A 26,304-nucleotide genomic window follows, 5' to 3' on the forward strand; every position below is an offset into this window, starting at 1 on the left:
TAATGGTGCTTTCCCGCCATCTGGTGGCGAATCGAGAGAATACACTATCAATGAACAAAAAATGAAAAAACATCTTTTCAAGCCACCAGATCTTTCTTGTATGTTAAAACGATTAATAAAAAATATGCCAATTTGTTACCCAAACAAAAAAATTGGGACTGGCAGTCCAAGGGTTAATGGCAAGTATTTCATAGAGCTTAAGTAAAAAAAGAATCTGAACTATCCCTTTAAACAAAAACAAAAAAGAAATCTGAGTACTATTAGCTTTTTACCCCTTTTTTCTCACATTTCACACATTTCTGTGAGTTATCACCGTTATCCTCCTGGCTCCAACTGCCAGTGAGGAGCTCCCACCGGGAGAGCCTACTCCTCCCGCCCAACACTCCCCCACGGACGGAGATACGATCGATGAGATGAAACGGGTCCGTACCTGATCGAGGACAATGATCTCGTCTGCGTCGACGATGGTGGACAGTCTGTGGGCGATGAACACCGACGTTCTGTCTTTGACCATCTCCTTCATCGACCTCAGGATGTGCTGAATAGAATGGAATAATAATACTTTAGATTAAAAACGGCAAATCGCCGTACATCTTTTGAGATAAGAAAAAATCTAAGAAAAGCCAGCACTCGTTTCCACTGTGGTCCATTAACCCATTTAGGCCTGACAAAAAAAAAAAAAAAAAAAAATCTTCTAAATCCTCCAGGTTTCTGAAAGAAATATTTTCACGATTCTTCTCAGTGGCGCGCTATGAACTTGTAGATCTATCTATTTTTGAATAGCTAAATTATAACATCAAAAGGGGTTCCTGCCCAAAATGGGTTAAAACACTAAACTCAGAAGACTATTAGAATTAGTGTAATAAATCACAACATTAAATACTAATAAATAATACTAATAAGAGTAAAGACAGAACCACATGTGACAAAAGACTTCACAAAGGAAACACAGAGAGCCAGACAAAGGCCGAGACAGCCAGGGGAGTTTATCCAATTATTTTGGTGAGTTTAAGTTAAGCTTGTGTTTAAGACAGTTAAGCCATGATTTAAGCTGATGATTACATCTTTTTAGGGAATAACACTGGAACCACACAGGCCAATACAATCGTAAAATCGTAAAAAAGATTAATAAAAAGGAAATATGTACGTAACTAAGTACTCATCTGAAACAATAAGATGCAAAAATGTGAATGACAGGATATATATGAAATCAAATCAGCCCTTAACCCATTCTGACCCGAGATCAGATTCTAAAAATGTCTCCTACATCCTGACAGTTTTCTGAAAAGCTATGTTTCCATGTCAGTCGTTCTTCGATTTTTCAAAGATAGCAGACCTACAAGCTCGCAGCGCGCCACTCGGTGGCGCACTATGAGCTTGTAGATCTGCTATTTTTCAATAGCTAAAGCATAACGTAATGCTAACACCAAAAGGGGTTCCCGCCCAAAATGGATTAAGGTCATGTGGTTAAATAAACAGTGCTCAGAAATATCTGGCTCGGTGCGTTCACGTCGTTATTTGCTCTCTGTTCCAATGTGTACATAAAAAGCTATGACGACAACGAGGCAATATGAAAATACTAAACTTGCGAATGAAGACTCTGAATTCCTTTTTATTTCCACCAGAGTTTCCATGGGAGGATGAAATAGAACTCTGTGACCGTCTCAGTCCCACTAACCACTTAACCCATTCTGACCTGAGATCAGATTCTAAAAATGTCTTCTACATCCTGACAGTTTTCCATTCTGACCTGAGATCAGATTCTAAAAATGTCAGTCGTTCTTCGATTTTTCAAAAAATAGCAGACCTACAAGCTCGTATCGCGCCACTCGGTGGCGCGATATGAGCTTGTAGATCTGCTATTTTTAAATAGCTAAAGCACGACATGATGCCAACACCAAAATGGGTGCCCGCCCAAAATGGGTTAAAGGACCACTTCACCACTTTTCAACCTATCTTCATATAATAGGTCCTCACTAATAATCATGATAAAATGGTACGATTTATTTCTACTCCGTCTGTGTCTCATAGGAGGGCTGTGGGCAGTTTAGAAACCGTCTTCCAGTGACATCATCATTAGGCAGATTTATTTTTTTAAACAATATTCTTATACAAAGAATTCGATTTTCATTATCGTGAGAACGATGGCTTTCATTTTCGCATTGCAACTTTTCAGGACTAGAAAGCCTGCAGTTTCTATTAGCTTGTATTCCCCATCGATGATGTCACTGGAAGACAGTTTCTGAACTGCCCACAGCCCTCCCATGAGACACAGGCAGAGTAGGAAAAAGATTGCGCCATTTTTTCATGATTATTAGTGAGGACCTATTATATGAAGATAGGTTGAAAAGTGGTGAAGTGGTCCTTTAAATCCTCTATACCTCTATAGTATAGAGGTATAGAGGATTTAAAGCATACCCGAGTTGAAGCTGTACTTGGTGCGCTCTTTTTTCCACTCCACACCAAAAATCTCTTTTGCAAAAATATATCCAGTCTAGAGCTCGTATAGCCTACTTTTGGCGAACGTTTCACCAAGAATAATATGCTGGGGTTCATTTTTTTTTTTCTGGAGTACAGTAGGAACCACTAGTGCAGCGGGAGTTCATTCCTCTTTTACCCTAGCAATGGCCTACTACACCCTAGTAACCACCCGTTTGACCCTGAGCAACTCCATAGCAACGGCTACGCTTTACCCATTTAGACCAGAGTTAAAAACATTCACTGTGAGAGAATATATATTCAAAGATTTGCGCCACATTTTTAAGATTTTTCAAAAAAATAGCAGACCTACAAGCTCGTAGCGCGCCACTCGGTGGCGCGCTATGAGCTTGTAGATCTGTAGATCAAAATTTCTGCTCAAAAGCTGACTCTATGGAAACACTCATTTTATTGATACACTATTGAAACGCTGATTCTATTGACAGTGATTCTTGAAACGTGCTGTGAACTTTAGACAGCTATTTTTGACCCCAGAACAGGCACGCTATATGGTTCAAGTTGTTAATATTCTATATGCAAAAGGGCACGGTGGCACAGTTGGTAGTGCTGTCGCCTCACAGCTAGAAGGTCCTGGGTTCGATTCCCGCTGGGGACGCTGTGGGCACTGGCGGCGTGTTCCCTCCTCCGCGTCATCAGTGCCCATACCCGAGGCGGGGGTTGGCGATAGGGCCTTTCTGTGTAGAGTTTGCATGTTCTCCCCGTGTCCCCTAGGGTAGATACCCTCACAAAAACATGCCGTAATCCTGGTCTCTAAAACTACCTCCCCCTGGCCAGACGGGGCGCCTGATGGAGGGGAAAGGAACTGGTCGGAATAACGTGTCCCTTCCACGCGCTACGTCCGGCCGGGGAAATTCCCCTCTCTCAGGTGAAAAGAAGCAGCTTGGACTCCTCATGCATAGAAGGAGGCATGAGGTCAGTCCGCTGCCCCCCCCCAGGTTGGCAGAGGAAGTGTATCGCCCAGGATTACATTAGATAATTGGCACTGGGTGAAAAGAAAACTGGGTTACAAAATCGTGGGATAAAAATGTATAAAAAAAGAAAAATAATGCATTTAAGAGGGTTACATTCCTCCAAATGCTTTTTCTACTCCAAATAAACATAATTTGCTTTACAGTTGTTTTCAGCGAGCCCACGCAGTTTTCCCCGGGAGCTGCTTTTTTTTCTAGTTAATGTTAACATTTACAAAGACTGTGGGCTTTACGCTCAACTAGGGATTTGGTAAGGGAGAAATGGTGGCAGGTGGCAGGGGGTGGGGTACGCGTGCGTGCGAGCACGCACGCACGCATGCACCCACACGCCCACACACAACGAGCTCATTCCTGAGCCAATCACCAAGCGCTAATCATGCCGAGAGAGAGAAACAAAGAGATTTGTGGAATTACTTGAATGACTGAATGTATATGTCTTGTGTTCTATTTTTGGTATTTTGGTGTTTTAAACATTGTTATAATTTAGCTATTGGAAAATAGCAGATCTACAAGCTCATAGCGCGCCACCGAGTGGCGCGCTATGAGCTTGTAGGTCTGCTTTTTTTGAAAAAAAAATTGTGAAAATGTGCCTGAAATCTTTGAATATATATTCTTTCAGAGCGAGTTTTTAACTCAAATCTTTGCTACTGAGAGGGTCCCTGGAACTACATATTTTCAGATGGGGGTCAGCGGCCAATGTCATATATATTTGGGGTTCCTTGACATGAATATGTTTGAGAACAACTGACATAGAAACATGTTTTGTTCAGAAAAGACATCTTTTTAATTTCAAAGTCAGGTCTAAATGGGATAAGCTTGCAGCCTACATGAACAGCACACTGTCAGCATGTGTGCACCTGTATCACTATACTTGTAAAGGGCCAAGACCATTTTTCCTATTTTATGGATAAAAAGAGTTGAGCTTACAATTAGGAAAAGGTTTCAGGTTGGAGCTAGGTTTAGGCATTAGAGAGGTATAAGGTTTATGGTTTGGGTTATGCATATACAGTACCAGCGAGGTGTTGTGGACTGGCAAAAAAATCCCCCCCCCCCAAAAAAGGCCGTCATAAAATCACGACGCCATCCTAACATGCGGATATCCTCCTGTATAGTAATGCAGTGTGTGTGTGTGCGTGTGTGTGTGTGTGTGTGTGCTCACCTCTTCCGTAATAGAGTCCAGGGAGGATGTAGCCTCGTCATACAGTAGAATGGGAGGGTCCTTCAGTATGGCACGAGCAATGGCCACACGCTGCTTCTCCCCTCCTGGAAACAAAGCCAACAGGCACAGTTAAACAAGCGGAGGACGGGTTCCTCAAACCTTCTGTATCGTCGCCCGTTGGGCATGAAACCGTGCATGTCCAAAACGGTTGCTGTTCCACTGAATCCAATGTCGTTGTTATTAGGTCGCAGGGCTCTTGTCGATACTTTTCAGTTGATAAATATTTATGGCATTTACTATGAAACCTGCATTTCCCGTCAGTCCATCAGTCACCCCACGCCTCCATATATGGTCAGGCGTGGTGACATCACGTCTCCGTATATGATCACGCATACAGTATGTCAGTCTGACATTATCAAAACCTCTACACTTGAAGGCACGCTATATATGGCCATGAACCCTGACCATACCCGTTTTTCATTGTGCATTTTTTGGTCAAAGTTGCCATCTACAGGCCCAGGCCGTAGCGTAACGGTCTGGGCACCGGACTGGTAATCCAGTCGCAGTGTGCCGCGGGTTCGACTCCCGGACCCGACACGGCCTTTACTGCATGTCATCCCCCCATCTCTCTCCCGTTTCCTGTCAGCCTACTGTCTGTCCCTTCAAAAATCAATAAAAGGCGTAAGCCGCAAAAATATATCTTAAAAAAAAAAAAAAAGTTGCCATCTACAAGCTTGTAGATGTGCTATTTTTGAAAATTTGCCTCAAATCTTTGAATATATATTCTTTCAGAGTTTCAGTTTTAAACTCAAAGCTTTGCTTCTGGTGGAGGGTCCCTGGAACAACATATTTTCAGATGGGGGTCGGCGGCCAATTACAGATAATTTGTGGGGTCCTTGACATGAAATATTGAGAACCACTGATATAGAAACATGAGTTTTTTTCGACGTCAGGCCTAAATGGGTTAATTGTGAGAAAGAGGAAAAAAAAGGATGAAAAAAAGCAGGGGGGCACAAAGATTTCTAACAAAGGTAATAGGCACATGCACTCTAGCCCAGGTGCTGGACCAAATGGCAGTACGAGAGGAAGAAATAAAGAGTCCAATGCTGGTAGGAAAAACTCAGCTCCACTACTGCTTTATTTGATTCAACGTCTCGATCACTGGGATCTTCTTCCTCATGGGAGCGGAGTTTTCCCTATATAGCAGTGTCGCGGACTCCATTTCTTCCACAGAGATTTCTCCCACTCAGCCCTCGACACGTATGGCCTTTATCACATGTGAGCTGAGCGAAAGACTTTAGAAAGCAACTGGTGTTTGGCACAGATATAAATACCACTGACGAGCGGAGAGCGCGTGTGTGTACGTGCGTTGAAACGCTCGCACGGCCCTTTGCGCTTGACCCTCCGGCAACAAACGCTCGAGCGGCAGTCACGTACGTACCAGTACCGCCGCAGACAAATTAATGAGAAGACATCTCATCTCTTAATATTATACCTCTCTCCTCCTATCACATCACTCACACGAAGCAACCCCTCTACCGTCGGTAATTGTGTCTAGGATGTCGAGTCAAAGTGCTCGCCATGGCGTGTTTACAAGGCCGATAAATGAGTAATGCAGGAATTGCTGGGAGCCAAATTGCTAAATACGCCTGCCAGGCAACATGTTGCTAAGAATATAGCTCACAAACCAACGTGGAAATTGACAATAAAACACTGCGTGGTATTTTTGAAAGAATAATATTATTATTTCAAATCCGTCAGAATTGTCACAGAGTTTTGTAGGTGTAGAAACTGAAGTGCAGCGGAGGCGCTGTGTGGGGGAATCGGGGAAAATTCTGGTTCCGAGCCGGTGATAACAACACGATGATTTGGAAAATCACGTATTCAGTGGCACGCTGGTTTCACATTACACATTGTACGACTTTTAAAGTCACCAGATCCTTTCACACAATACAACTTCTCCTTCTGAAAATCGGCTGTCATAAAGCCGATTTGGTGGTTTTCACACTATACAATTGATCGCCAACAAGGGATCACAACAGGATACAATCCAGACCAAATACATTGTTTTTTTATGTTACATTTATTGCTTATTGACTTTCATGTTTGTTCTACAATCTATATCATATTATATATCATATTCATATCATATCACATTTTCCATTTTTATAATTCCATACTTTTCCAGAATTGACATCCAAGTACTATACACGCTAAATCCAACCGCTATATCTTACAGTCTTTCTGTATAGGTTATTTTATGTTACCAAAAATCAAAAAAAAAATTCAAGAAGATTGTAGCCACGTACTGTAGCTCATAGAAATAAATTACGCTGTCTTTTTCTCTTCTCTTCATCTATTTTTTGCTATTGTGTATGCTATATTTATATATGTACTCGTCGTCGTTATCTTTTGTTTGTTTGTTATTATTATTATTTTCTCCTTTCATTTGAGGAAACAGAGTATACAGCGCACAAAGATGTGACAGAGAGGGGTGCATACTTAGTTTAGACTAGTCATTGGTTAGACATGGGTTAAGGTTAGGTTTAGGTGTGCTGCCCCGTGGGAGGTTAGGGTTAGGGTGAGGGTTTGAGATAGGTTGTAGTCGTAGGACTGGTCGACAGAGAAAGAGGACAATGATGTATTTGTATTTATGCTGGGGGGGAGGTGTGGGGAAATTAAATGATTTGTTTTTTAAATGTTAAAAACCAAAAAAAAAAATATATATATATATATAAAAAAAAAGGATATATATATATATATATAAAAATATCCGGATGTTCATCCGGTTATTCCAGCCTTGCACACATGAGAAGCAGTGTTAGGACGAGGTTTGTCTTTAGCCACAAGCGGCAATATGTCGGCCGCGATAGTATTTTTCAGAGAAAACAAGCAGCGAAGAATCTACAATGAATGGATTCCTATGGCGTGCGCGCGCATCCGTCCCCAAGCTGGAGAGCCAACGGGACCAGGCTACAGGTTGGTGCTCAGTCACAGTGTCGGCCGGTTGGTTTTGATATAAAGCTTTATCGCCGCTATATCGCTGCGTTGGCACGCAGCGGGTAATTAATCTATCAGCGCGATATACAGTAGCCCCTATGGTGCCAAGGGTGTTAACCACTTAACCACCGCCTTAGGCGCGATTCATACTCTTATTTTAGAGCCGAATAAAAGTCGGTTCGGCTCTGTAGAGCCTATAATGTGACGTCATTTGAGGTTCGGGGGGACGGGTACCGTCCTAAAGTCGGCTCTTCGGTGCTACTGCGGTAAAATAGGAGTATGAATCGGCCCATAGCCATGCAATAGTGGCAAACACAGCCAATGTACAAGCTCACAATGGGACACATTGTAGATTGGCTAAATCTTTTTAATTGTTTTGCCTATATTATTGTCATGCCCAACACATAGGACGGCATGTTGAAATTGGTTAGCACCAAACCAGGCAATGTTAGGTCAGATTCTCACCTAATACTTCGGTAGACTGCGGTAGATGCGTATGGGCGGGGAAATTCAGGTTCTTGCATATTTAATTGGCTGCGGTTTGCCTTCACACTGTCATTCGCAGCAATTGGAAACGCAGCAGGGGGGACCTTTATCAATGTGTTCCATTCATAAACTAGCCTACACAGTGAAATCTATGGTGATAAAATTACACTCATAACGTGCATGTGTCGTGCCGTCTGGGACCCCCCCCCCCCCCCCCTCTCTCTCTCTCTCTCTACGCACGCAGCCGCCACACACTGTTCTTTTGGGCATGGAGGCACAGCACTGCATGAGCGCACTGATATAACTCCCCAGTCCCCACACAGTGACAGCACTCCATAGCACTCCATGTTTACGGCACGCACAGACAGACAGCCAGAATATTCTGTAGGCTATAATAGGCTACACTGCAGTGTTTTTATGTGTTTTCTTAAGCAATTGATTAATGTACACGTCCTCATTTCGATCAGGGCTTCAGTCTCCTTATTCGACCACGTCTATCCACAGTAATGGGACATCTTTGCGCTGCGTAAAATATGCCTTCTCCGTCTCCAACTGTGTTCAGCTCCTCACCCGCCACATTATGTTTGCTTCATTTCCTTTATTTACTGCGGATTGCATTCACACCTGCACCGAATCGTAGTCAAGTGCGATTGGAAGCGAAGCGAAACCCCCGTTTTTGGGCGGAGTAAAATGCGGTTCTTTGCTGCGCATTAGGATTCGAATGAGCCTTCACACCTGCCAAACGAAGCGCACTTTCTGAAAATGCGCAGCAGGATTCGTTTTAATCGCAGCAAAGCTCTCTGGTGAGAATGTGACCTTAGATTGAGCCATGTTATTGAGTTTTGGTCATGTAAACTTAAAACTGTATGATGCACATTCAACCCCTACAATAACATAAGTGATGTGACCAAATTCACCAGTGTCAGTGAACTAGAAAGGAGAACTTAAGTAAAATCCACTCACTTTACTTGGCTTCAAACTTAAGGCCGTTTATAAAGTAAAAGCAGTAAAGTCAGCACTGTTTAACAAATGATTCTAAATAAGTAAACTAACTGAAACGGTCCTACATATACTCATCCATTAATTTACCTTAATGGACTGGATGTCGTTTTCCCCATGAATCTCTTTTCTAAATAAGAAGCAAAGATGAGTCAATAAAAGTTATTAAATGTCGGCGCGGTCTGTGAAGCCTCCTATATTAACCCATTCTGAACGGGAACCTATTTTGGTGTTAGCATCATGTTATGCTTTAGCTATTGAAAAATAGCAGATCTACAAGCTCATAGCGCGCCACCGAGTGGCGCGCTACGAGCTTGTAGGTCTGCTATTTTTGAAAAAATCGAAGAACGACTGACATTTTTAGAATCTGATCTCAGGTCAGAATGGGTTAATCAGACCAGTGTGTGTCCAGTGGAAACCTCGTATGAATCTGATCTCAGGTCAGAATGGGTTAACTGTGTCCATGGACATGATGACAAATGCAGCCAGACAATTATGGTTTCCTTATGAAGAAAAGATAAAAATCTAATTTCATACTTTCCATACTTGTCCAATGTCCATCATCATCATGTCCCGTGTCCACAAATTAATCTCCTCACTGTGGTTCATGCATGCATTGGATCTACAGGCCATATTTAACAGCAATATTAATATTGCTACCAATATTTATGACACCTGAATTTAACCACGGAATAAGTCTATCTATATTGATATTCATCTTATTATTGCGACCGCAGAAATGTGCCACTACAGTGCAGGAAGCATGTAATTCTTGCATCCGTCACATCATGCATCCGTCACATCATGCATGTCACATCACACTCTTCATGTAATGCTGCACACACAACACACGGGGGCACACGCCACACGCACACACGCGCACACACACACACACACACACACACACACACACACACACACACACACACACACACACACACACACACACACACACACACACACACACACACACACACACACACACACACACACACACACACACACACACACACACACACACACACACACACACACACACACACACACAGTTTCGAGCAGCATTGGGCCAAACACATGAACGAAAAAAATATATGCATTTAATCGCACCTTTGTTTTAACCGCGGAACGTTTCTCACTGGGCGCGTTTCACAAGTACTGAATAGGCTGCTGCACGGCCTTCACAGCAGCGGCAGCAGCACTCCAGTCTACAGCTCAGTCCGTCAGTCAGACAGACAGACAACAAAGCCCAAACCAATCAACGAATGAAGAAGCCACTTATATAGCTTTTGCTTCCATGCTAGCTCCTTCAGCCTAACATGTCTCGCAGAGGACACCGGAGGCTCGCGGTGATTTCACCACAGCACGAAGCTGTCCTCCATGCGAAGCAGCAGGCGTGGAAGTCCGTGGTCAGACAATGGTCTGCCCCAACCCCATGTGAAATGCACTCCCCAGCTAGTCCAATCCACAGTTTTAGATTGTATTCCTTTGTCTTACTGTTTTCCCCCCAATAAAGTAATAATAATAAAGTTGTATTTGTTTTCTCATGCCCCCCCCCATGTAAAGCACATTTGAGTATTCATATAGACACTGAAGACAGGCACTGGCTGCACTTGTTTATCCGTTGGATTTGGATATTAACCCATTCTGACCTGAGATCAGATTCATACGAGGTTTCCGCCGGACACACACTGGTCTGATGAACCCATTCTGACCTGAGATCAGATTCTAAAAATGTCAGTCGCTCTTCGATTTTTCAAAAATAGCAGACCTGGCCCAGGCCGTAGCGTAACGGTCTGGGCACCGGACTGGTGATCCAGTCGCGGTGTGCCGCGGGTTCGACTCCCGGACCCGACACGGCCTTTACCGCATGTCATCCCCCCATCTCTCTCCCGTTTCCTGTCAGCCTACTTTCTATCCCTTAAAAAAAAAAAATCAATAAAAGGCGTAAGCCGCAAAAAAAATATCTTAAAAAAATAGCAGACCTACAAGCTCGTATCGCGCCACTCGGTGGCGCGATATGAGCTTGTAGATCTGCTATTTTTCAATAGCTAAAGCACAACATGATGCCGACACCAAAATGGGTGCCCGGTCAGAATGGGTTAAGTATAGCCTCTGATTTAAATAATGAAGTGACATTATTCCAGTAGTGTCTCAGCTCTGCGGTCGCTACTCGCCTTTAAGGCGTCTTACTGGTGTTATTATAAAAAGAAGCCGTCCTGTGCTTTCATTGGCTGTAGCACGGAACTGCTTGGGTGGTGGTCTCAAGACTCGCAAACCATGTTCATACTGCTTGGATGCAATGGATCGAGTGGGCACCGAGTATGCACATCGGCGCATCGGAAATGTGACTGCAGAGCAGACCATCGGCTACTGCCAAGCCGATGGTCTGCTCTGCAGTCCACATGCAGCGCGTTGTGATTCGGTGCCCCACTCGCCATGAATCCAAGCAGAGGTCCTCACAAGTATAGGTATAACACTGCCAGTCTTGCGCAAAAAAGTTGAGATTAAACTCGTGCGATGTTCAGATAATCCTCAAACGATTGCTATAATTCGAAGTGGTATATATTCTGTGAAGTTTATATTTCCATTGGGTTTCATGTTTTTTTTATATGCCTTTATCGAATGATATAGAGAGATGGTAGGGTAGTGCCCAAGCCCTGTTGTACCATGCAGCATGAGCTGCTTGCTAGGCCTACACTCAATTAGGGATTTTCCCAGAGGTTAATTTCACTGATGTGTACAACCTTTATTCAAATAGTTGCAAATGTATTCATTAAAAAACTGAGCACATGTATTTTTGATCTATAAGGCCAAACCTCATTTGAAAGAATATATTCAGAGTATATGACAGCCTTTTAAAATCTTTATAATATTATAATTTTACACAGCCGTGCTATCAAACTAATTACATCACAGTCTGTTTGCACAAATCTAGGTCAAATCAATTAGGCAGCAGGAGCAAGCTCCCATATTCTCAATATTAAATCAACATGCTCAACATGCTTGACAGGAACTGTAACCAAATAATGGCCCGGTGCAGACCAGTGCAAAAATAAATAACGACCTACTGCAAATAGCAGCCTAGTTCCTTATAAACGACGGGGTCCAAATCGATTTAGCATATTAACAGCCCGGGCTACCATTTGGAAATATACGGTATACAAACATCGGCATCGGTGACTATCGGCTATCCATCCATCCATCCATCTTCAACCGCTTATCCGTAGTCGGGTCGCGGGGGCAACAGCTCCACCAGAGTGCTCCAGACCTCCCTCTCCAGAGCAACATTAGTGACTTCCTCCTGGGGGATTTCCGAGACGTTCCAAGGCCAGTCAATGTATTTCCGCCAACTGCGCCTTGGTCTGCCCCCGGGGGTCTCCTCCCAGTGGGACGTGCGTCGAGGACCTCCCTAGGGAGGCGCCCGAGAGGCATCCTAACCAGATGCCAGAACCACCTCAGCTGACTCCTTTTCCAGGCGAAGGAGCAGCGGTTCTACTGACTATCGGCTAGATTGTTAGATACCGACTATCGGTATCGGCCAAGAATTTCCACATCGGTGCATTCCAGTGGGAAATACGGTTAAACAATTAAACCTACTATGATTTAAAGTTGACCTGGATCCCCCAGGCAGGGCTCTACACTAGATCCTCTGGTATGTCCTCTTTACTGAAAATAGCTACAAGGTGGTAGATCATCTATTTTCATTCAGCGTTCACCCCAGAATAGGGACGATGTGCTGAAACTAAATATCTGTATCAGCATTTAATCCAGCAATATAATAATATCACATTTCACCTTCCCACAAAATGTTGTAAGACCACCCGTTTTGAGCATAATAGAAGTCAGTCTGCTTCACATGGGAGCAATGTTTGGAACTATCGCCCACAGGCACCCGCTTTGCGGCGGGATCAAAGCGTGTCACCACTACATTACTCTGGTACTGTAATTCACGCAGGAAAAGGGCTAGTTCTTAGCAGAATGATGTTCATCAATCAATAACCAGGCAACCAATATAATTTGACCCTCGTTCAAACATTTCATAGTGGTTGAATTCTAATAATGTGAGATGCTGGAATCGGTGTACAGGGAGAAAAGGAGGGGGCCAAGTGTACTGCCCCGGGGGGGACTCCCACCAAGGAACTAAATCTAGGGTTTAACTCATTTTGGCCTGACCTCGAAATTAAAAAGGATTCTTCTAAATCAACCAGTTTTCTGAAATAAATATTTTCACGGATTAAAAATAAATAAATAGCAGACCTACAAGCTCGTAGTGCACCACTCGGTGGCACGCCATGAGCTTGTAGATCTGCTATTTTTCAATAGCTAAACTATAACATAATGTTTACTAGGTCTAGAACAGTGGTATTCAACTGGCGTTGACGGTTGTTAATGTCAAGGCAATTACGTTTATGCACTGTCAAACAGGTCTACATCTATTCCAAGGCAGCATATACAGTACCTGTATAGACATATTATCCTGCTCATTACTGTGCACAAATGTATTATATAAATCTTCGTGTTTTGACCCCCCCCCACACACACACACACACACACACACACACACACACACACACACACACACACAATAATTCTACAGTTGTGGCCCCCAGGCTAATCTAGTTGAATACCCCTGGTCTAGAAGGTTTAAGTGATTAATCAAATCTAATGTCTCCAAATGTATTTGATACTTGCACACTAATCTGCATATTTTTGTGTATACGAATGCCCTGAAATCCTGAATAAACAAAACTGTGTGTCATCAATCAAAACACGGGAAATCAGAAGGGTGCTCTCCAAAATCTGCTCCCAGGAATCTGACATGGCTCAGACATTATTAGTGTGTGAGGTGGTGGTGAGGCCTGCAGGTCATAGGTATACCTGACAGCTTGAGGCCTCTCTCGCCGACCTGGGTGTCGTAACCGTGAGGCATCTTGAGGATGGCATTGTGGATGCCCGCCAGCCGTGCCACGTGGTACACGTCCTCGGCGGACGCCTTGATGTTCCCGTACTGCAGGTTGTAGAAGATGGTGTTGTGGAACAGAACAGAATCCTGGGGGTGCGAAGAACAACACGTAGAGTAGATTATTATTATTATCCTAAAGGAATTGCGTCATCAAAGCCTGTTCAGCAGGGTTCTCCCCTCAATTGATCTGAACTCGCACGCGGTCATTGGCCATTAGCATATGCACAGAACTGCAACGCCGGTTTTACACTTTCTTAAAATGCAAGTTGTTTATTAGCCTTTTTATTGTAAACAGTCACCTACAGTATGTGGTAAACGGAGGCATTTCTGCGTTCAGCTAATGGGAAGCTTGGGATCTGTCGTCACCATGGTTACAACACCGCAAGCTATGGGATGGATCAGGGCTGGACTGGCCATAGGACGTACCGGGCATATTCCCGGTGGGCCGCGACCCAAAAACGAAAAACAAAAAAAAACGTTTTTGACAGGCAGGCAGGCCAATAGGCGGCAGGCCACCAGGAAAGGTCCGGACATGCTGCCATTCTGACAGTGCCATCATGATATTTTCACTGTACCTGTATCAATGAGTGACAAATAAACCCTCTTTTATCTTGAATCCTTTTGCCAGCATCATTCTTGTGAAAGTAACAAAGGGTTGTGTAGTTGTCTCCACCAGGCCGAAGGCATGGGGAGAGAGTATGTTTTGCACTCCGTCCGTCCGTCCGTCCGTCCGTCCGTGTGTGTGTGTGTGTGTGTGTCCGTCCGTGAGCAGCTAATCTCGGCCACCGTTAACCCGGTCGATGCCAAATTTTGCACACACACTCCCTGGATGCCAACGATGAACCTCTGCCCCAAACTTTCCAGAACGGCCTGTTATAGCGCCACCAGGAGGCCACTTTGTGCAAAACAAGTTTTTGCACAGTACACCTACAGATTTTGTCCAAACATCACGCAAATTGGTACACAGTCTCTCTAGAGCCATTCAACGAAACCGGTCTTTCACATTTCTCAGACTCCATCCTGATTGGTTAAGATTGGCTTCCAAAGTTCACAGGAATGCTCACTTTCAAACTAAATGCTGCAAATCATGAACACATCGCGTGATTTCCGTGAAATTGTGCACCCACATTCCCACTAGGCCGAGGACGAAATGCCACATGAACAATTTCAACTCAGCCTCAAGGTGGCGCTATAACTGGCCAAAAAGTGTTTTTACCTCTATCTGCACGGATCTGTGGATAACTTTGTATGCCAACTCCCTAGAGGCCAAGGAAAAACCTTTGCCTGGAATTTTTCACATCTGCTCTTTATAGCGCCACCAGGAGGCCGACATATGTAACACCTTTTCTATTATTACTCCTTCAGATTTTATCCAAATTTCACGCAAATCGGTACACATGATCTCCATAGTCATGCCATGTCCTACATTCCTATCCTGGTGGAGACCTGTGCCCAGAAGGGCACTTTTTCTAGTTGTCTGTTGGTTTGTATCATTTATGTTGTTCTGTAAAAGTGCTGATATCAGGGGCTTGTTTGTTTGTGTGTGCCGCGACAGAGTGGGCGGTATAGTTTCTGCTATCTGCGCACTGGTTGTGGTGGGCTGGTCTGGGCCAAATTCACGCGAAAATGACCGGGCAGAATCTTTGTCCCGGTCCAGCCCTGGGATGGATGATCAAACTGCGCATGCGTCAAGTTACGGCTGCCGAGTGTCGACCGTGGCCACTGCCAAACACTGCAAACGTATAAATGAAGGACTTTAATGTATGCCCCGTGTGCAGGAGGCCGCTTTGGATATCATCTTCATAGCACTAGCATGCAGATTCACACGTGCAATGTTTGAATCAAGGTTGTGTTACTAGCACACACAGCTTAGCGCAAACAGTTTAACCCATTCTGACCGGGCACCCATTTTGGGGTTAGCATCATGTTATGCTTTAGCTATTTAAAAATAGCAGATCTACAAGCTCATATCGCGCCACCGAGTGGCGCGATACGAGCTTGTAGGTCTGCTATTTTTTGAAAAATCGAAGAACGACTGACATTTTTTTTAATCTTATCTCAGGTCAGAATGGGTTCATCAGACCAGTGTGTGTCCGGCGGAAACCTCGTATGAATCTGATCTCAGGTCAGAATGGGTTAAACATCAACTTGTCGTGGCTGTGGGGGGGAGAGAGCACATTCCCGGAGAGCACAGTGTTGGGTCCGCAGACTCCTGGAAAAATATTGTTGGGGGTCTTTCGCGAAGCATTCGGTCCGACCTGCCTCTCTGTCAATCACAACGTCATCACAACGGCCCAGTTGAGCCCTTGCACTGCTGCTGAAAAAATACAAAATAAACCCGACGTCTCTGCTTAACATAATTGATTGCCAGGTAATAATTAATTATTCTGCAACTGCCAGAGTTTTTCCAGAATGTTTACCTTATTTTGTCTACGTGGCAGACGACTGTATATATTTTTTCACACGGAAAATTGGTAAACGTGATCCATCGGTTCTTTAGTTATGGGCCGTTGAATTTAGCTTGTTTTGACCAAAAATGCAACCTGGGAAAAGAACCAAAGATAAATAGTATTTTTCAAAATCTCACAACGTTAACCCATTTTGGGCCGGGAACCCCTTTTGGTGTTTTAAGCATTCTGTTCAGCATTCAGCTATTGAAAGATAGCAGATCTACAAGCTCATAGCATGCCACCAAGTGGCGCGCTACGAGCTTGTAGGTCAGCAATTTTTTTTTAATCGTGAAAATGTGGCACAAATCTTTGAATATCAGAGCGAACATCTTTAATTAACCCATTTAAGCCTGACGTCGACATTTCTAAAATGTCTTCTAAATCATTTTTTCACGATTTTCACGATTATCTGGGGACACAGAAACATGGGTTTTTCAGAATTTTTGGGGGATTCTTTTTATCAACCTCAGTCCAAAATGGATTAACAGGGAGCATAAGCACTCCAAAAAGATTATAATAAACTATAATTGTGCGCACACTCAGTAAAGCACAAATCTCTGCCAGGAGGAGGCATGCATGCAGTAATACCATCTTTGACTCCAACTTGACTTGTCGCTGACTCAACCCAGCCCTAGCACCTACACTGAATGCCCCCCCCCCCCTCCTCCAGTAATGTTGCAAGCTGAACTAGAACTACATGGAAACAGTAGTAAGATCGAGGACATCTTTTCCATGTTGAACCAACTTCCTTCCACGGCAGTGTTCTCTCAGCGATCAATAAAGCGGCCAGAGAGAGGGAGGCAATAACTGTTCAGTTCAATTGTGTATTAGACAATGTGCCATGTTCTCTGCTCTCACTGCTCTGAAACCAATTTGGCAACAGAAGCAAACAAAAATATGTGCTCCACATAATAACAAAGAGCATATAAAGTGTGTGTGTGTGTGTGTGTGTGTGTGTGTGTGTGTGTGTGTGTGTGTGTGTGTGTGTGTGTGTGTGTGTGTGTGTGCGCGTGCGTGCGCGCGCGCGGACAGCCGTTTGCATGGGTGTGCACTCGCTGCACTGCTCAATTTGGACACAATTGCTGGACAAACAAATAATACAATACATTCAGGCTTCAAACAACATTACAAAAACACATGTCCTCTAAATAAAGGTTGATGTGTGTGTGTGTGTGTGTGTGTGTGTGTGTGTGTGTGTGTGTGTGTGTGTGTGTGTGTGTGTGTGTGTGTGTGTGTGTGTGTGTGTGTGTGTGTGTCTGTGTGTGTGTGTGTGTGTGTGTGTGTGTGTATATTGAGATTCACAGTCCCGCCTCCTCCCAAGGACCAGAAGTGAATTCCCCGTTCATTTTCCTCGTAGACTTTTCAAAAAGTATTTATATAAAGACGTTTACAATGTGTGGACAAAGCCAACTGGAGTTGTGACGACAAATGACAGTAAACGCAATGTTTTGGGGCCGATCAAATCATTTGCAAGAAGAAAAAACAACATTGTGTTTATTGTCATGAAGTGTCACAACTCGAGTTGGCTTTGTCCATGGCATAATAGTCTTTAAATAAATACTTTTTGAAAAGGAAAATGAATGAGAAATCCACTTCTAGTTCTAGCGTCGTCATGAAAGGGGGCGGGACTGCGACGCTCTATACTAGAGAGAGAGAGAGAGAGAGAGAGAGAGAGAGAGAGAGAGAGAGAGAGAGAGACGGTCAATCAAGTAGAAACCAGCGCAGATCTGACCGCAGGAATGATATCACGACAGAGCCTTTTTTAATCAGGCGGCTGCACCCTCCCAATCATTTAACCAATACAGTAAATCACACCCCTAAATATTCTTGTTTCAGAGGCCCGACAGGCCTCGCCCCTCAGGTTTATCCCATTTTGGTGTTAGCTATTGAAAAATAGCAGATCTACAAGCTCATAGCGCGCCACAGAGTGGCGCGCTACGAGCTTGTAGGTCTGCTATTTTTGAAAAATCGAAGCACGACTGACATAGAAACATAGCTTTTTCAGAAAACTGTCAGGATGTAGAAGACATTTATAGAATCTGATCTCGGGTCAGAATGGGTTTATGACAGGTAAGAAGTGGAATACGGCAAAAGAAGGGCAACTTCTCTGAAATGCAGATATTTATTTTAATGCAGAAACGTTGAAAAGATAACTGGATAATTGAGGTCCTTGGCCTTCTGTCAGCGTGCACAAGAAATATGAGGCTGAGCCCAGTGGAGAGTACAGTGCTTCTAAAGCCATTACTTTTCAAAAAAACCTGTGTTCCAATGTAGTTATTATTTATTCATCCACGGAAACTGCCCAGGCTGCAGCAACACTCTGCAGTCACAGAAGCACCAACATGCTGCCCAGGCTGCAGCAACACTCTGCAGTCACAGAAGCACCAACATGCTGCCCAGGCTGCAGCAACACTCTGCAGTCACAGAAGCACCAACATGCTGCCCAGGCTGCAGCAACACTCTGCAGTCACAGAAGCACCAACATGCTGCCCAGGCTGCAGCAACACTCTGCAGTCACAGAAGCACTAACACTCTGCCCAGGCTGCAGCAACACTCTGCAGTCACAGAAGCACTAACACTCTTTTTTTTAATATATTTTTTATCCCACAATTTTGTAACCCATTTTTCACCCCTGTGTCAATCATCTAATGTGATCCTGGGCTCTACACATCCTCCGCCAACCTGGGGAGAGCAACGGACTTAACTCATGCTTCCTTCATGCTTGAGTGTCCAAGTTGCTCCTTTACACCTGACAGGGGGGAGTTTCCCTGGTTGGACGTAGCGCGTGGAAGGAACACGTTATTCCAACCAGTTCCTTTCCCCTCCATCAGGCGTCCCGGCTGGCCAGGGGGAGGCAGTTTAGAGACCAGGATTACTGCATGTTTTTGTGAGGGTATCTACCCTAGGGGACACGGGGAGAACATGCAAACTCCACACAGAAAGGCCCTTTCGCCAACCCCGCTTTCGGGTATGGGCACTGATGACGCGGAGGAGGAAACACGCCGCCAGCACCCACAGCGCCCCGAGCGGGAATCGAACCCAGGACCTTCTAGCTGTGAGGCGACAGCACTAACACTCTGCCCAGGCTGCAGCAACACTCTGCAGTCACAGAAGCACTAACACTCTGCCCAGGCTGCAGCAACACTCTGCAGTCACAGAAGCACTAACATGCTGCCCAGGCTGCAGCAACACTCTGCAGTCACAGAAGCACTAACACTCTGCCCAGGCTGCAGCAACACTCTGCAGTCACAGAAGCACTAACATGCTGCCCAGGCTGCAGCAACACTCTGCAGTCACAGAAGCACTAACACTCTGCCCAGGCTGCAGCAACACTCTGCAGTCACAGAAGCACTAACATGCTGCCCAGGCTGCAGCAACACTCTGCAGTCACAGAAGCACTAACACTCTGCCCAGGCTGCAGCAACACTCTGCAGTCACAGAAGCACTAACACACTGCCCAGGCTGCAGCAACACTCTGCAGTCACAGAAGCACTAACACTCTGCCCAGGCTGCAGCAACACTCTGCAGTCACAGAAGCACTAACACACTGCCCAGGCTGCAGCAACACTCTGCAGTCACAGAAGCACTAACACACTGCCCAGGCTGCAGCAACACTCTGCAGTCACAGAAGCACTAACACACTGCCCAGGCTGCAGCAACACTCTGCAGTCACAGAAGCACTAACACACTGCCCAGGCTGCAGCAACACTCTGCAGTCACAGAAGCACTAACACTCTGCCCAGGCTGCAGCAACACTCTGCAGTCACAGAAGCACTAACACTCTGCCCAGGCTGCAGCAACACTCTGCAGTCACAGAAGCACTAACACTCTGCCCAGGCTGCAGCAACACTCTGCAGTCCTGATTCTCCTAGACCTGTGTATCAGCAGCATTTGACACAGTGAAACACCAGCTGCTCCTAGACACCCTAGCTGATATAGGGACATAGCAGGGACTGCACTAAAGTGGTTCTCCTCCTACCTAACCGACCGGACCTACCGGACAACGCTCCACATTTCCCAAACTCTTCTCCCTTCATGGCTCTAAAACTATGGAATGCACTTCCCATTACAGTCAGAACTGCAGACTCACTCCCAGTCATCCGCCTGAAAACCCACCTCTTCAGACTCCATCTTAGCCCGTAGCACTTGCCCTATAGCCTCGACGACCTTAGGGCGTATGCAAAGGCTCAATTTATGTAACTTAGAGTAGCATTTCATGCACACATAGCACTCTATAGTGTACTATACTGTATATGCATCGTTTCATTATATAGATATTCCACTGTTAGGTTCTTAAAGGTATATTCAGTGATTTCACTTAATTCAAATATCACTTATTTTTTTGTTTTGTTGTGATAATCCTCCCTACTATAGAGTGTGCTGGCCATATAAGGAGTCCCTCCCTGTCCCCAGTTAACCCCTGGGGGTCAAAAAACCTTAGGTTTCGTTTTTTGACTCTCTATCCTGATTGGACGAAAGGCTGGGTCCCACAGCCAAAAACGAAACCTAAGGTTTTTTGAGTGAAATCACTGAATATACCTTTAACTTATGTACGAGTCTTGATGATTATCTTTATGTATTTGATGTATTACCATGTTTTTGTTCTTGCTTACTGTAAATCACTCTGGATTAAGAGCATCTGCCAAATGCCTAAATTGTAATTCACACGCTCTTGTTAATACTTTTCAGTGGTTCAATATTCATAAAACCATGAATTTATGAAAGATATGTTTGAAAGTGTAAATATGGAGATACAAGGTTTCTACCTGATATAGTATATATTGTTTAGTTTTGTAGCAAGATGCGTATAGAGGACTGCAGAAACACGGAGAAGAGGGAGAAAAATATACCATACATTTAAACCGTACAATGTACAATGTCTTTTGGTTTTCACAAATAGTGAAAATATATCTTATGTACAAAACACACAGTGGGTTACCGTAAGATGTGCCCATGTTGTACTGTTTTGTCATACGACGAAGTGTATAAATATGACGAATGCAAAGCTACCAAATGACGGTCCAGTGTGTGATGATGTTAACCCGTTTTGGGAGGGAACCCCTTTTGGTGTAAGCATTATGCTATGCTTTAGCTATTGAAAAATAGCAGATCTACAAGCTCATAGCTACGAGCTTGTAGGTCTGGTATTATTATTTTTTAATCGACTGACATAGAAACATAGATTTTTCAGAAAACCGTCAGCATGTAGAAGACATTTTTTAGAATCTGATCTCAGGTCAAAAGTGTGTTCAGACCTGAGGGATGACGCCCACAGACTTCCTCAGGCTGTCCAGGCTGACGTCCTTGATGTTCTGCCCATTGATGTAGATGTTCCCCTGCTGGGGCTCATAGAAGCGGTACAGCATGCGCACCAGGGTGCTCTTCCTGCAACCACACCACCACCATAACACCTACCATCAGTCCAGCCATCATCAAACAACACCTGACTTACAGTATACGCACACACATAAAGTAAATGAAGAGATTATATCAAATCTAAAGACTACGAAAATAATATTTAACTGAGATTACGTACTCATACTAATGTGTTTATTTTCTATATACATTTGAAAGAAACTGGCAGCACAACTGATGATCGTGATCTCGTAAAAAATTAGCTGATGTATCCGTCAAACCCAAATATCAAACACACTCTCTCACTCCCGTTATAAGCTCACATGACAAATGATGTAACGGCCGACTCAACATGCATGCTCGTCCGACTGACTCCCGACACCTACCCTGACCCACTGCCTCCAACGATGGCCACCTACCCTGACCCACTGCCTCCAACGATGGCCACCTACCCTGACCCACTGCCTCCAACGATGGCCACCTACCCTGACCCACTGCCTCCAACGATGGCCACCTACCCCGACCCACTGCCTCCAACGATGGCCACCTACCCTGACCCACTGCCTCCAACGATGGCCACCTACCCTGACCCACTGCCTCCAACGATGGCCACCTACCCCGACCCACTGCCTCCAACGATGGCCACCTACCCTGACCCACTGCCTCCAACGATGGCCACCTACCCTGACCCACTGCCTCCAACGATGGACACCTACCCTGACCCACTGCCTCCAACGATGGCCACCTACCCTGACCCACTGCCTCCAACGATGGACACCTACCCTGACCCACTGCCTCCAACGATGGCCACCTACCCTGACCCACTGCCTCCAACGATGGCCACCTACCCTGACCCACTGCCTCCAACGATGGCCACCTACCCTGACCCACTGCCTCCAACGATGGCCACCTACCCTGACCCACTGCCTCCAACGATGGCCACCTACCCTGACCCACTGCCTCCCGAAGACCCGACACCTACCCTGACCCACTGCCTCCCGAAGACCCGACACCTACCCTGACCCACTGCCTCCAACGATGGACACCTACCCTGACCCACTGCCTCCCGAAGACCCGACACCTACCCTGACCCACTGCCTCCCGAAGACCCGACACCTACCCTGACCCACTGCCTCCAACGATGGACACCTACCCTGACCCACTGCCTCCCGAAGACCCGACACCTACCCTGACCCACTGCCTCCCGAAGACCCGACACCTACCCTGACCCACTGCCTCCAACGATGGCCACCTTCTTCCCGGCGGGCACCTCGAAGGACACCCCGTTGAGGACCTTCTGGCCCTCCAGGTACTCGAAGTAGACGTCCTCGAAGCGGATGGTGGCGTCCTGCGGCGTGACCGCCAGCGCGGGAGCCAGATCCTTGTCCTGCAACCAACCAACACCAGTGTTGAAATACAGTATCGTAAAATATTAGAATATTAAATGCTAACATGATTCACAATACAGATGTCGACAAATACATTCTGAGAAAAGTATATTCATTTATGCATTCAGTGCTCGCACTCAAATTTTCCTCCGACCTTGGGTTTCCAAATTAAATGCAACTTTCATCTGAAAAGTTAAAGTTTCGGGTTCCTCGTGTAAAAGGAGCCCCAGGAGTATTATTGAGTGCATAAGTGAAAATAGTAATACCTTTCAGAAGGTCATTTATGTATTATATAAATCCTTTTTAAAGTTTCACTTTTTACATAACATTACTGTATGGACATCTTCTTATTCACGATATCCACAATTCTGTGCCTCCGTATCAATATTGCAGCATATATATATATACTGTATACTGTACTGCATTTTGTTAATATTGATTTTATAAAATAATCTCAACACTAAAATCATAAAAATGTGGCGCAAATCTTTGAATAATATATTCTTTCAAAAAGGGAATGTTTTTAACTCCGGTCTAAATGGGTTTTAACACCCAATGCTATCGTACAAAGAAAAAACGCATATAGGATTGCATTTCTCGACACGTCACAGTTTTGGACATACAAGGTTCCCCACCGACAGCGACGTCTTTCATGGACGCGGGGGGGGGGGGGGGGGGGGGGAATCGATTGGATAAGTGAATACCAAGAAGTGGTCTTCGGGCCAAGGCCAGCACAGCGTAGAAACCTTTTCTATTCCTCTACTCTGCTTCTAGACTAACTAACAGCGCCATAATAATCACCCGCCCCAATCAAGGTTTAGCTTTATTGCAGTCCCTTGCGGGAAATTGGTTTGGAGCCGCAGATAATCGTAAAGAAAATACACACGACAAACATACAAAACACTAAGAAGACTAAAATAAATGATATAATCACCCATGCCCCCCCCCCCCCCACGGCCACTGAATAGAGACCATAACACATGGTCCATTAGTATAAACAGATGCTAATTTTACAAGCCCCCCCCCCCAAAATGGACAGCCAAAATAACATATTATTATTATTATTATTACTGAGCAGAAATGAAGACAGGAGAATGATTTCACATCCACATAACAAGCCAATGTGTTTAGAGAAATGGTTTTCTCTGTGTGTGTGTGTGTGTGTGTGTGTGTGTGTGTGTGTGTGTGTGTGTGTGTGTGTGTGTGTGATGTGTGTGTGTGTGGAGGAGGGGGGGGGATAATGGCTTCCTGCTGGGAAACATGACGACGGGAGGCTTTTCTGATGAGTGAAAATAAGTGGGCGTCTCCTATATATAAATTACAGGTTGGAGACGGGGAAGGAATTCATACATTGGTCGTACGTTTGCACTTAAGCGTACTGTGTGACGCGAAAGGGGCGGCCCTCGTCCCTTAACCCATTTAGACCATTCTACAAATGTCTTCTAAATCCCTGAAAAACCCTCCTGTTTCTATGTCAGTGGGTTCTCAAACATTTTCCTGTGAAGGACCTCCAAAAATATATGAAATTAGCCGCCGACACCCATTTGAAAATGGGCCAGAGTTTAGTCCAGATTTGAGTTATATATTCAAAGATTTACGCACACATTTTCACGATTTTTCCAAAAACAGCAGACCTACAAGCTCGTAGCGCGCCACCGAGTGGCGCGCTACGAGCTTGTAGGTCTGCTGTTTTTCCAATAGCTAAATTATAACACGATGCTTAAAACACCAAAAAGCGGCTCCCGCCCAGAATGGGTTAAAAAAGTGAATTAAAGAACAAAACGCTGGACCATTTTTATTTATTTTTTCACAATGTCTGTCAGATTGTTACACAGAGATTTGTTGCAATGTCGGTGCAAAGAGCCACCGTTTGACGCCCTAGCTTTAGGGGGAACAAAAACTGACTGGAGGCCATGACGGACGGACGGGGGTTTATACCTTGATCTTGGTCTCCTCACCCAGCAGGGTGAAGAGTGTGTTCATGTCGATGAGCGCCTGCCGGGTCTCCCTGTACACGGTGCCCAGGAAGTTGAGGGGAAGCGAGAGCTGAAACAGAAGCCCGTTCACCATCACCAGGTCTCCCACCGTCAAGGTGCCTGAAACAAACACACAGCGACACGGTAAAGAAACACCTTCACGGCCTCATCTCATGTCCCCCGTTTTAGCGCTGGAAAAAACATTTCACAATTTCCGTAGAGATTATTTAAATGATTACGTTTTTTTTTTTTTTTTTAAGATATTTTTTTGCGGCTTACGCCTTTATTGATTTTTTAAGGGATAGAAAGTAGGCTGACAGGAAACGGGAGAGAGATGGGGGGATGACATGCGGTAAAGGCCGTGTCGGGTCCGGGAGTCGAACCCGCGGCACACCGCGACTGGATCACCAGTCCGGTGCCCAGACCGTTACGCTACGGCCTGGGCCTAAATGATTACGTTTAACCCCATTTTAGGCCTGACCTCTAAAAAGAAAAAAAAAAGAGAAAAAGAAAAATCTTTTTTCTGAAATAAATATTTTTACGATTTTTCAAAAAATAGCAGACCTACAAGCTTGTAGATCTGCTATTTTTCAATAACTAAATTATAACAATGTTTAAAACACCAAAAGGGGTAAATTGTTGTTTAGTGGGAATGAAAACATTAGGCACCCTACCGGAAGAGGGCCTAAGGCGGCGCAAACGGGCAACACCCTGCTATCCATATTTTTCCCAGATTGAATACTTTATTTTTGTCCGTATAGGACGTCTGGAAACGTCACGGTCATAGGGACTCGAACCGAGGGGTACATACGTACAAACGTCTGTAGACGTCAGTTCACCTTTCAGGCTACCGTATATGCTACGCTCTGTGCTCATGTTAGCTTACCGTTGACTTAGCTGTTAGCGCGGCGGAAAGAATGACTCGCCTCTCCTAATCCAGGGCGCTCTCCGTTGGTTTCGAACCGATCGATATACTGGCGCTTTATTTCCGCTCCTCATCCGTCTCTCCCGCAAAACATATAAACGCTTTTTGGATCATATATATCGCATAAATTAAAACG

The 26,304-nt window shown here is 44.8% G+C and overlaps 1 protein-coding gene across 1 annotated transcript in view; it reads right to left on the reverse strand.

The window, feature by feature from the left end:
* Nucleotides 1-26,304, reverse strand: part of abcb7 (ATP-binding cassette, sub-family B (MDR/TAP), member 7) — a 68,968-nt gene that overhangs the window by 7,859 nt on the left and 34,805 nt on the right. The window contains exons 10-15 of the mRNA XM_083785215.1: nt 25,206-25,363; nt 23,103-23,266; nt 21,780-21,909; nt 13,990-14,161; nt 4,627-4,730; nt 431-538 (exon numbers count right to left, since the gene is read on the reverse strand). Coding sequence (XP_083641341.1) covers nt 431-538; nt 4,627-4,730; nt 13,990-14,161; nt 21,780-21,909; nt 23,103-23,266; nt 25,206-25,363 — 836 coding nt within the window. The remainder of the gene's footprint in view (nt 1-430; nt 539-4,626; nt 4,731-13,989; nt 14,162-21,779; nt 21,910-23,102; nt 23,267-25,205; nt 25,364-26,304) is intronic.

Source organism: Protomyctophum parallelum (genome assembly GCF_964188405.1).
Source record: "Protomyctophum parallelum genome assembly, chromosome: 16".
Classification (NCBI taxonomy): Eukaryota; Metazoa; Chordata; class Actinopteri; order Myctophiformes; family Myctophidae; genus Protomyctophum; species Protomyctophum parallelum.